The sequence below is a fragment of the Typopeltis vanoorti genome, chromosome 5, assembly GCF_054136105.1.
Source record: "Typopeltis vanoorti isolate ZY-2024b chromosome 5, IOZ_Tvanoo_1.0, whole genome shotgun sequence".
Classification (NCBI taxonomy): Eukaryota; Metazoa; Arthropoda; class Arachnida; order Uropygi; family Thelyphonidae; genus Typopeltis; species Typopeltis vanoorti.
In genome coordinates this window covers 31,022,727-31,036,134 of record NC_143553.1, presented here as the reverse complement: position 1 = coordinate 31,036,134, position 13,408 = coordinate 31,022,727, and the positions used below count along the sequence as shown (strand labels likewise).

Genomic DNA, 13,408 nt, shown 5'->3' with positions numbered 1-13,408 from the left:
TTTTTTTTTTTTAATAAATGAACTTAAAAAGTGAATATATGCAGTTATGAATTTTTTAAAAGCAGTTATTGAATAAGAGTTTACACTGCTGACTGGCATTAACATTGATGTTCATTTGAGGTGAGATAGAGGCCAACAGGTATGCACAGTTTGTCTTTCTGTGTCTCTTCTATTAGAAGAATTAAATAAAACTTACTCTATTACTTTATGGCTACTACAGCGAGACCTTGAAACAGAAAATATTTGATAATTGTCATCTCTTTTCCTAAGTATAAGCAATCTGATGTTAAAAGGATCATTGTATCCACCTTAAAGGACTATCCAAACAAATAGCAAGGATCCTTTGCAAATATAATTTGTATACCACCTTCAAACCAGTCCCGAAGTTCTCATCTTTCTTACCACCTATCAAAGATAAATTATCACTTCTATCTTTGCTACTTTGGACAGACTGGTCGTTCTGTTACTGTTAGAATTGGAGAGTATCAAGATTATATAAGATTTTTGGAATCTGAAGGTTCAGGCCTTGCTTCTCATGCCATTGACACTAGACAGTTATCTGGAACCAAGATGCTATAGTAGGTTCAGATTTGATTGTATGTTTTTTTGAACTGTGTGAAGTCCTATGCTACCATCCTAATCTTAATTGGACAGATTGTGTGCCTATTTCTAAGTTTTGGGAAGTGATTGCTGTTGTTGTATAATTGTATAACTGCGACAGAGACCTAATATTATACACATGCTGTATGACTTGTTCTTGTATTCAGAATTTAAATGTTGTTACTAGTTCTTCTGAAAGAAGCTTAAGACATGTTTGAGTGAAATTATATTTAGTTTTCTCTTATGTGTGAAGCCATTTATTTAAAAAATTATATTATGTATAACTTGCATGTCTCTACTAACTTATAGTAACTCCAAAATTTTTTCTGAAGTGCCTTAGATTCAGGGAATGGCAATTGATTTTGTTTTTTGTGTTCTGGATTTGGGAGATGGGCAAAATATTCTGTTGATTTTGTGAAGGGGGAATGCCATTTGGCATAACAAAAAATGTCATGGATGTGATTGATTTCTGTGGATAGACTAGTGTGGTCTGAGCAGATGGTTCTCGCTTGATTAACTAAGGTTTTGATAACACCATATTGTTGGAGGTTGGTGATGTACAGTAGTTCTCCCCCCCCCCTTATCCTCGGATAAGTTCCAAGACCCTCAGTGGATACCTGAAACTGTAGCTAGTACCGAATCTTATATCTATACCTATGATAAAGTTTAATTTATAAATTAAGCACAGTAAGAGATTAACAACTAATAATAAAACAGAACAATTATAACAGTATGGTCATCCAGCAGGATGTAAGTCAATACGTTAAATCAACAGAGTTATAGGGGTTAGGGACTAAACTGTAATAAGTATTGTACTGTCATTTTAATTTTCAAACCTTATAAAACTGTACTGTTACTGCCACTATAAAACAGGAGAATAATCACCCAAATCTTCCTCCACAATCACATCTTCATTACCTTCCCCTTGTGAAGGACTAGGCTGCAGCTTTTCAGGTCTAATCTTTGCTTCTTTTTTTTTTGATGAAAATGTCCAATGTGCTTTGCTTATTCCTCTTCTTCTTTCATCATAAATTTGTTTATAGCAAGCAAACGCATCATGTACTTTCCTTTCTACTAATAAATAGCATTCAACATTGGGGTCCATGTCTTCAGCCATTTTGAGAACATTGCTAACTGGAGAGAACATTTCTGCAAGGCCCGTCACTTGAATCGTTTAACTACCTCTTTCTTGTTTCTCTTTTCCTGCTTCCTTTTCTCGTTCTTCCTCTTCTGTTCCTCCAATTCTTCATTGGTCAACTCTTCAGGAGCATTTTCTATGAGTTGAACTATATCATCATCATTCACTTTGAGATTCAGATTGTTTGCTAGGCCCACTATTTCTTCACTCAATTACAAAAGTCTTAATTTTTTTCAAAACTTCCAAAATCATGCACAAACCTTTTCAACGTCTTTGTCCATATACCACTCATACATTGAGAGGTTACTTCGTCCCAAGTCACAGCAATATTTTTAATAGCATGATAAATATTGAATGCTTTCCAGAATTGTATGAGAGTGTAATAATTTCCTTCAGTGGCAGAAATGGCTTATGAAAAAAGTTCTCCTTAGATAATAAGCCTTAAACACCGAAAGAACCACCTGATCCATTGGTTGGATCAACAAAGTAGTGTGTTTGGAGGTAGAACATAACCTTGATCCTGGGGTGAAGATCACCAATGTAAGGATGACCTGGAGGATTATCTAGAATTAATAAAATTTTAAATTCTACATTTTCTTTCACATGATAGCTTTCAAATTCCCTCACATTACAGTTGATTAAAGACATCCTCAAACAATTTTTGAGTCATCCACAACTTCTTATTGTTCCGATAATGAAATGAAAAAGTAGACTTCCTAATGTTTTTGAAGGCTTATGAATTCTCACTGTGCCATATCTCAAATGGTTTCAGTTTATATCCAGCCACATTATCCCCCTAACAGAATCGTAATACAATCTTTAAAAGCTTTGAAACCAGGCATAGATTTTAGCTTTTGGTGGATGAATGTCAGCTCGGACATTTTTTTCCCGAAACAAGGTGGTCTCATCCATATTAAATATTTGCTGTGGCAAATAATTTTCTTCTGTAATAATTTTATCCAATTTATTCACAAACTCCTTGGCAGGCTTCTAATTGGCACTTGCAGATTCACCATACATTTTCATAATATGCAGCACAAAACTGCTTGAATCTCATGAACCAACCAGAAGAAGCGCTGAATTCGTAGTCATAATCAGGCCTTGCTTTCTCCTTCAACATGTTGAAGAGACTTAGTGCCTTAGCAGTTATGGTCATAGTGCTAAGGAGTATATGCTTTTGGTTCAGGTCTTGTGTCTATGATGCAAGTAACTTTTCCATATCACTGATAGGACCTTGTCATTGCTTCATCACTATTGTCGATTTAATGGAAGCAGATCCTTTCATAGCCTCTATGATTTTATCCTTATTTTTCAAAGTTATCATAACTGTAGAATGAAATGAGACCATCCATAGTCATGTACACAAGGTCACATTGATGGGCTTACCAGCTTCATGTTACGTTATAACTGGTGACTTCGTTTCAAGATCAATTGCTTGCCTCTTTTTCTGCGATTCTTCACTAGGTTTTTTTTGATTGGATATGTAGTGGCCATGTTGCACAAAATATCATGAAATATTTAATGATAAGCACACACATAACCTATTTTTTCAAACAAAAAATCAGCAAGTTCTTCAACAGAGGAACTGTTGAAGAACTTGCTGGCTTCCAAGGGATGTTACTGTTGAATACGCTGTTGCCACTGTGCATGATGCATTGTTGCTAAATCTTTTTTTACTTTATGCTTGCTTGCATCTTGTTAGAAAGCATAGTCAAAAATGTTATTTATTCCCTTATGGCAGGGGTGTCAAACTGGCGCCTCCCAAAACAATTTCTTGCGGCCCACGATGCCTCAAGGAAAGATTTAAAAAAAAAAAAGTTGCTTTTTTATAATAAAACAAATACCATATTTACTCAAATATAACTCACCCTCGCATCCCTGTACCCTGATTTTACTTTACGAAAAAAGAAATTATAAAGTTTTGCATATACATTGCACACGAAAATAAAGTTAACCACTTTCACTTTGGGACGATAACTCTCTCCCAGCGGTAAACAACACTCCTCCCCAACTGCCACTATATTGCAGATGCAAGAAAAACAAGTTTTATTTGTACCACTGAATAAAGTACAGAGACATTTGCTGCCTGTGTAATATATTTCTCAACATGTGTAATATATTTCTTTAGTGCGATTAGAGACAACTGGGATAAAAACGGCACTAACTAATGAATCATGTGTCCCCTCCCACATTAACCATGCTGCTTAGACCCGAGCAAAACCATATGTTGCACCGGCAAATGCAGTATCTAACTAAAAACTATTGTTTTTAGTTAGATGAGTGCCCCCAGTAACTCAAACACAAACTGCAATAGAATTTGTAAACGTGTTAAAACATATAGACATAAGACATATAGAGTGAATGTTGTTATTACAGTTTCAGATATTATGGAATTTGGTTGAAGAGAATTAGCATTTCAACTCAAAGTCTTGACTGTGTGTTTTTGGTAATGCTATCTTTTGTTAATACCGCATCAATCATATGCACATCTTCATGACTGCTCTATCTCTGTTGGCCTACCATTGCTGTCTATTTCATGTTCTGCTTGCACTTCTCATTAGACATTCGTGAAGGGTGTTCATTACATATCTAAAAATCTTGTAAATTAATTGTAATTTTTACTTGGAATAATGGGATAAAGGATGACTCTATTTGGGTAGATGACTTTGACAGTGCATACAAGGAAACTGCTCTCGAGGCCGGAACTAGCGATAACAAATAGGAGATTCTTGTAAGTCATCCCCATTTTCAGTTTTTTCCTGAAAACTTTAGTTTCCAAAAATCCCTGCATATATCTCTCACCATGATTTTTTAGCTTTCATTTTGGGGAAAAAAAGTGCGAGTTATATTCGAGTAAATACGGTATAGATTTATTCGTTTTCATGCGACATTTATAGTTACAATATGGATGCAATGACCTGTGTTATATTTCTTTCTTTTTCTTCCCTTTTTATTATATATATTTGTATGTTTCACTACTCACTCATACACAGTTATTTCCCTTCTAGCTTCTGTAATAGTTTTCCAATAAATTTAGCAAATCAGCTATCACCCTCCTATCCTTAAACTAAAATTCAGGCCGCTCTTAAGTTTAGTCACGTGTAATTCTTTTATTCATAAGGCCTTTGTCTAAGTATGGGACAAGGCCTTAAAATATAACCTCTGAGACAGTCCGCTTTGTTAAATATTGATGAATTTATTTTTTTTGCTGCGCCAGCCAATACATAAGATAGATGAGACTCTTATCCAAGGTGGCTCTCTCAGAGTATTAGTGATGAACTTTCTAACACTAATTCAACTAATCTCAATTCACTTTATCTTTGCATGCAGTCGTGGTCTGGAAAATCAAACTATATTCATATATCCCTCCCGCTAGGTTCGATAATAATTTTATGAGTGGCTATTTGAATTCATAAGACAGGCTAGATTCAGGCGAATGCTATAAAACATATATTTATTTAGGTTTAAAAGATATACATGAGAAAATTAAAGTACATGGTTAACTTAATCATTTTCCTAGTAAAATTCTGATATCATTACTAACACAAGAATACATGCATAATAACTAGATCCACAGAGTTTTTCTATAAACATACAAGCTTCTGGCTTAATTTAATATTATCTTCAATCATTCTCTGAACACTACTCATATCTCAGTTATCTCACATACAGATAGATCCCTTCTAGGGAGACATTCTTCAAAACAGGGACAGGTCACTGCCAAATTGGGATAATCTCTAAAGTTCTCTACAGCATGTCCATACACAAATTAACCTATAGAGTTCACTCATTTCTTTAATTGGAAATCAGATACTTTAACATTCTACGTTACCGTCCCATGGAATGACTTTCTGTTCTATCATCCACCTTTGTTCTGTGATTCTCAGGATCACTTACGATAACAGCACGGCCTAGTTCTCCGAGTCAATAAGGCGATGTACCGACCCGGAATCTTCACGTTGGCGGAGAGCGCGAGCCAATGTCCATGAGCGCAGGAAACAGGAACCAAAAAGTCCCATGTGGGGGGAGCTTGACCCTTATATTCTTCCCTTTTTTCTCGGAGATTCTCGTGCTTAGCTACGTTTTTTACCGCACGGCACTCATCCACGTGTGCGTGGCCTTCTGAGAATGCGTTCTCGCTTTGCTTTCCTTATAATTTCTCTTTCCCTTAGGCCATACGTTATACTGGACGGCTAAAGTGTGACCCTTGGACTTTAACTTACATTCAACTTGCTTTCATACAATGCATAGCATGGGATACTCTAATTAAATTATAATCTTATATAAATTCCTCTATTTGACTCTGTACGAACGCATTTAGGCTCACATTTCTTCAGTTTTGCCTTAAAGTTATAATGTACATTTTAATCTTCATTGCCAAAGCACAACATTCTCTGCCTACAATTAAAGATAGTTGTTCCTGAAAAAAATAATCTTTTGTCCCAATTTTTGATTATTCAGGACACAACACCTGCTATAATATAATTGCAATAATAAAAATTTATATTGCAATTTCAATGTTAGATTCGATCATAATCAATCATAAACTATATTTATGCCTTGCTTGAATAAAAACTTTAGTTTACTATTACTAAAATTTTACAATTCGACGTTTCGACCTTTATGTTAAGGTCATCTTCTGGAGCGTACAAATATACACAAGAAACAAGCTATACTACAATCATACTGGTTCGTTAAAGACACTGACTAACAGCTACCACAATTGTTGGCCTGACCTCTGGTGGGAAAAAAAAAAAAAAAAAAAAATTATACATCAACGCTAAAGTCCTATTATTTGTGTTGTCTACTATATACATATATTAACATCATTCCAGCCAGTTGGAGTGGAATGGTTTCTAATAATAGCAGATTGGCTAGAGTCCTGACTTGTGTTGAATCTTTCAAATTAGGTTGGCTGAATGTGTGCCATCCAGATCCTTGGAATTTTCATACCATCTTTATTGTTGATATTTGGGTGGTTTATCAGGATTTCGCAGGATTCTTTAAATTTTCTTTCGTACCATCGTACCATGTTTCTTTCGTACTATGGAAAAAATCAACAGAATCCTACAACATTATACCCTTAATGCCACCTTTAAACCACCCACTAAACTTAAAACCATATTCAGCTCCTCTAAGGACCCTCTCCTCCCATTAGCACATCCTGGAGTCTATTGCATCCGCTGCACCTGTAACTTACCGTACATTGGTGAAACAGGACGGACAATCCCTATACGCAAAAAAGAACACATTAGACACATTAAATATAACCATCATGGTGAAGCAGGCCTCTCAGACCACGCACTCAACACCTTACACCAAATCAACTGGAAAAGCACCTGCTCCCTACACCGTACAAAAACATGGTACGAAAGAAAATTTAAAGAATCCTGCGAAATCCTGATAAACCACCCAAATATCAACAATAAAGATGGTATGAAAATTCCAAGGATCTGGATGGCACACATTCAGCCAACCTAATTTGAAAGATTCAACACAAGTCAGGACTCTAGCCAATCTGCTATTATTAGAAACCATTCCACTCCAACTGGCTGGAATGATGTTAATATAATGTTAATATATGTATATAGTAGACAACACAAATAATAGGACTTTAGCGTTGATGTATAATTTTTTTTTTTTTTTTTCCCCCACCAGAGGTCAGGCCAACAATTGTGGTAGCGGTTAGTCAGTGTCTTTAACGAACCAGTATGATTGTAGTATAGCTTGTTTCCTGTGTATATTTGTACGCTCCAGAAGATGACCTTAACATAAAGGTCGAAACGTCGAATTGTAAAATTTTAGTAATAGTAAACTAAAGTTTTTATTCAAACACGGTAGTTGTCTCCATAATTTCCAAAAATGCATTCGGATCACCGTGCAAGCCTAAAAGAAAGGATATATTTATGCCTTCATTGTTCATTTATAGCACGCTGCTGGTAGCGTGCTGAAAAAAATGTAATTCTATTGGCTACCAGCAATTTACGTGATGCACAGTATACACGCTCATGTGAATCCAGGCTGAGTTTATAATTGCCTGCTACAGTTAATCAGTGATCTTTGAAGCACATGTCAGTGCGGCGAACATGATTTAAAGACAACCTAGTGAGAGAATCCCTTTTATTATTATTTTTTATTTGCAATAGTATCATGCACTGGTCTACTGTTTTGTGTATTTTTATTCAATCATTTTTATAAAAATTGTTAATAATATTAATAATATATTTATTCACCAAGAATGTCACTTTCCAAGCCAACAAGAAAAAGAAAAATTGCTGATGAGGGGAGAAAATTTCAAGAAAAATGGGAATTGAATTACTTCTGCACTTAAACAAAGGACAAAATTGTGTGCATTATTTGTAACGAAACAGTTATGTCGCAAAGAATATAATATAAAAAGGCACTATGATAAAATTCACAAAGAACAATATTCACGCTTTGAGGGTATACTGAGAGAAGAAAAATTAAATGAAGAATTCACTTCAAAGTCAAAAACAAATATTTTCAAAAATTATGAAAGATAATGAATCAGCAGTGAGAGCCAGTTATGAAATCAGCTATTTATTTACGAAACATTCCAAACATTTTAGTGATGTTCCTTGGTTAAGGAGTGTATGATAAAAGCAGCCGAAAACAAATTTTGCAAGTATTTCGAGATATTTCTTTGTCCAGAAATACTGTGATCGAAAGAATAACCGAAATGGCAAATAATCTGCGTGACCAGTTGCAAAAAAATCTGCAAACGTACAGTGCTTTTCAATTGCACCTGATGAAAGTTTCAATATTCATGACTTGACTCAAGTTGCTTTGTTTCTTTGACTACAATATGAATATTAATGAAGAGTTCTTGGAAATGATTCCCATCCATGGAACCATTACATGGGAAGACATTTTTGATGCCATGTGGGACATTTTGGAAAAATACCAACTTCCTCTGAACAGGCTCGTAGCAGTGACAACCGATGGGGCTCCAGCAATGACAGCAAAAATAAAGGTTTTGCGTCAAGACTTGCAGCAAAATTAAAGGAAATGTATCCAGATATTCCAAAACTGCAATCTTTCCACTGCATTATTCATCAGCAGGTCCTGTGCTCCAATGTATTGGAAATGGGCAGCGTACTGAAGCCTGTGACAAATACTGTGAACTTCATCCGATCCAGAGGCCTCAACCACCACCAGTTTGCACAATTTCTAAAAGATTTGGAGAGTGAATTTCAAGGGCTACCGTATTACACAGAGATTTGTTGGTTATCTTGTCATAAAGTTCTAAAAAGCTTTTTTTTTTTACTTTTAGAGGAGATCAAATTGTTCCTAGAAATGAAAAATCACGATGTTGCATTTCTTAATGTGCAGACATGGGTACAAGATCTAGCATTCTTAGTTGATATTACAGGACATTTGAATGATTTAAATATCAAACTTCAGGGGAAAGATCAGTTAATAACACACATGTATGATACACTGGCAAGTTTTAGATGTAAATTAGTTTTGTTTCAAAATCATTTAAAACAGTATTTTCTAAATTACTTTCCTATGTGTGAACAGTTGAACAATAAGAATCAAAGTTTTACCTTTTCTTAATATTTCCCAAACTAGAAAAGATAAAAGAAGAATTTTATAGGCGATTTAAAGATTTTAATGGGCAAGAAGTTTTCTCGCTTTTTACAGATACTTTTTTCTTTAATTTTGAAAAAGCTATTTGTATTCAAATGGAACTTATTGATTTCCAAAATGATTCCATTCTAAAAGCGCAATACAAAGTTGGCGTACCAAATATATACAGTTGTTTAGGTCAAAAATATCTGGAAATAAAAAAGTTTTGCAAATATTCTGTGTTATTTTGGAAGCACCTATTTATGTGAACAGTTATTCTCATCTATGAAATGTAATAAAACAGCCCACAGATCAAGATTAACCGACGTCAATCTTTCTGCCATAATGAAATTCATATGCTCACAATCTTTGTGTCCAAATTTTGGCAGGCTGAAATGTCAAGTCGGGGGGAAAAAAATACTGAAATTAAATTACTATAATTATGCAAGTATATAAATATTTAACCTGAAAATATCATTTTACCCCAAAGTATTTTCAGTAACATTTAAAAAAAATTCCCCAATAGACCCCCCCCCCCCCCAAAGTATCAAACTAATAGGAGGGTCTGTAAATTTTTTGTGATGTTTTTCACTTGGTTAGAGTATAATAAATTTAGTTTAATCCTTTATCCAAGTGTGAGCAAACAAAGTTTGCGCCTGAAAGTATCTTCAGGACTGGGGTAAGGTGGTACAACACCAGGGCAACTCCTTGCAAAGGTGGAGCAAGCTACCAACACTCCTATCTCAGTATCTCCCACAATGCAAAACACATCTCCTTGCGGATATGTCTAATGTTATGCATTAAGGGAAGGGCTACTACCCAGACTAGTTTCGACCTTTATTGGTCTCTTCAGTGGGAGCCAGGCCCAAGTGGAAAAATAAACTTTCAACATCTTTCTCTAAATCCAGAGTAATTTATTAAAAAAGGGTGGCACACCATTTGGCAACTCCTATAGGTGGAGATGACCTTGCTAGTGCTTCTGCCTAGTATCTCCACTTGGGCGTGGCTCCCACTGAAGAGACCTCAATAAAGGTTGAAACTAGTAGGGGTAATGGCCCTTCCCTTAATGCATAACATTAGACATATCTGCAAGGAGATGTGTTTTGCATTGTGGGAGATACTGAGATAGGAGAGTTGGTAGCTTGCTCCACCTTTGCAAGGAGTTGCCCTGATGTTGTACCACCTTACCCCAGTCCTGAAGATACTTTCAGGCGCAAACTTTGTTTGCTCACACTTGGATAAAGGATTAAACTAAATTCATTATATTTTTTGATCATGTTTGTAGCAATCAAGTGCAACTATAGCATTACTCTTATTCAATTTGGCAGTGATTATGTTTTAGTTCGAAGAGATTATTTCTAGAATCTCTGCCACATCAATACAACATTTACAAAATGTAAACAAATTTGGCTGCCTCATTTTACCTGAAAAGTGAAAGGCTATTTTGAGACCTTCATTAAGTTTCCATCACTGCACCCATAAATGGTGCCAATTAGGACTGTAGTATCTTTCCTTTTATGCCGTGTTTGCTTTCCTGCTGGTTTACCTGTATGTCTGTATAGTTGTACTTCTTTGTGCTCTTGAAGATGCTCTTTGGTGACTAAGGCAAAATATTGGCATATTAATTTATTAGCTAAATAAATTTAATTATTTCTAGATGTGTTTTCTCCATTAAACTTCAGCATAAATGCCTGTGTGATCATTTTGCAGAGGTGTATTGTCCATGTGGGATATTGCAGTACCAGTTGTGAACTTGATGGGAGAATAGTCAGATGAATTGGAGATTCTTACAATATTGCAGAACCTTAATGCAAACACAACTGTGAGAATATATGGCATATTAGCTTATGTATTATGGCAATGTGTATGGGAAGTGGCACCTCTTCTGACCAAGCTGTTTATCTCAGTTCTGGTAAGGTGGAAAGTGGACAAAATTAGTTCTGCTGCATAAAGGAGGCTCTAAAACAGAAATAGAAATTATAGGTTAGTCACTATTTCAGGTAATGGAGAAGTTGGTAAAAGTACTCAGGACTGGATGGACAAGAATATGACCTGTTATTGGTGTGGGGGGGGGGCAACATGGTTTTCTGAAGAGTAAGTCTTGCTTTACTAATTTGCTTAATTTTTAAAGTGACAACTGGGTTTGATTAAAAAAATTTGCTACTCACTGATACCACTAGACTTTGCAAAGGCATTTGACAGGATTCCATATAGAACTCTGCATAAATTGGAACAAATGATGGGAATAAATATGAAGCTTGTTTATCCTCTGCTATTTAATTTGTACATCAATGATATAAGAAATGACTTAAGGGAAAATAAGTTGTTTGCTGATAAAATATTCATTGAAAGGTCATGTACTTTGGTGGGAAGAGATCACAAGATGTTTACTATATTGATGTAACTGAACAGCAGGAAATTGAGGCCAGTGATCTGGGGGTGATTTTTGAACAGAGATGAAGTTTAGAGGATATATTGCAAAGGTGGCCAAAACAGGCACATTAGATCATGTAGTTGTTGAATCAGGGATAAGGAGATAATTATTCCTCTTTATAAGACTTTAATAAGGTGGACTGCTGCATGTAGATCTGATTGCCTGGATTCCATAGGGATGAAGTATTGGAGAGAATCTGGAGACAAGTGACCAAGATTGTGATGGGTGTATGGAATGCTCCTTATGAGAACAGATAAGTCTTTGATTCCATGGGTATGAAGTGGTGGCGAGGATCTAGAGGCAAATAACATATTGACAGGTGTATGGAATACTTCATATGAGAATATATTAAAGGTCTTTGGCCTTCAAAATTAACTGATAGGCAACAAAAGAGCAGACATATTGAAGCATATATGTTATTAAAGGAGTTTTATAGGATTGACAGACTTTTTTCATTACATGGTGAGAAGGGAAAGAAAAAGGTGATCACTCCTGGAATTGTATAAGAGTGTGGTAAGCAAGGGTATTAGGACTAGATTTTTTGCTTAGAGGGTGAAGAATGGGTTGCCAGAGGTAGTTAAGTGTTTTGTTGATGAATGAGTTCAAGAAGAGGCATGATAGGTATTCTGTGAACTATGGTTAGAGCAGGTCTCCTGCAGTAAGTCTTGACTCACTGGAAATACAAAAGAAATAATAGCTGTGCTCTGCAGCACAGCTTATCAATGACAGAACTAAACAGAAATAAACCATACTTATAGGTGATTACATATCTTAATTAAAAAACAGTTTCTTCTTAGCTAAGAAGATGGAAAAACAGATTTTACTTTATCTGTTTTAAGAATAGAATGTTGTTTTTCTTCTGTTCTGAGGATTCATTGTAAATACCACTTTGAATTCCAAAGTGCACCTATTGAAAGGAGTTTCATCAAAGTCCATACTTTAGTATTATTACATGACTCCTCCAGGGAGTCCAAAGACTCATCGAGGGAGGGTACCTACTCCACAACTCTGTCTGCACCACTCGATCCACCAACTACAATGAACTGCAACTGCACCAACGGCACTATCACCAACCGCCAGCACTAGTATTTTACAGGCAATAACAAACATCCGTGGCAGGATTCAAACCTGCAGCTTTTTGGCTGGAGAGTGGATATGCTAACCACTCAGCCAATCAGGCCAAGTGGTGAGTTGGATGTAATTGTTATAGATGCATGTGTAAAATTTATGCATACATGAATCAGCAGGTATGAATTGATAGAGAAATAAATAAATTTCTCTTTTGCAGCAACTTACAGAAGAACATGCACAGAAAAGTGATAACATCCAACAAGAAAAGATGCTGCAGTATAAAAAGTGAGTTTTTTAATCGTATTCCTGTCCTTAATGTTTTATTAATTTATTTTATTCTCCTTTTATTTATAGATAAATCAACATTAAGTAAATTTTATATTTACTTGTAAACAGATAATGATGCTAGGAGGTTCACTCTATCTTTAGGTGATGTTGCAGTATTGCCAAGATGAAAGAGAGGTGGGAGCACAGATGGACAGAAATTGTGTCCAGCAGTCTTTGCAATCGACTGGAAGGTGTGATTGCCACTTTTGTGTATTTAGCTCTTTCAGAGTCAGACTTTGAAACAG

General features: G+C 35.6%; 1 protein-coding gene across 1 annotated transcript in view; it reads left to right on the top strand.

The window, feature by feature from the left end:
• The window catches only part of Sil1 (Sil1 nucleotide exchange factor), a 116,145-nt gene extending 103,020 nt beyond the window's left edge, over positions 1-13,125 (top strand). The window contains exon 7 of the mRNA XM_090392971.1: positions 13,054-13,125. Coding sequence (XP_090249097.1) covers positions 13,054-13,125 — 72 coding nt within the window. The remainder of the gene's footprint in view (positions 1-13,053) is intronic.
• Positions 13,126-13,408: the final 283 nt, after the last annotated feature.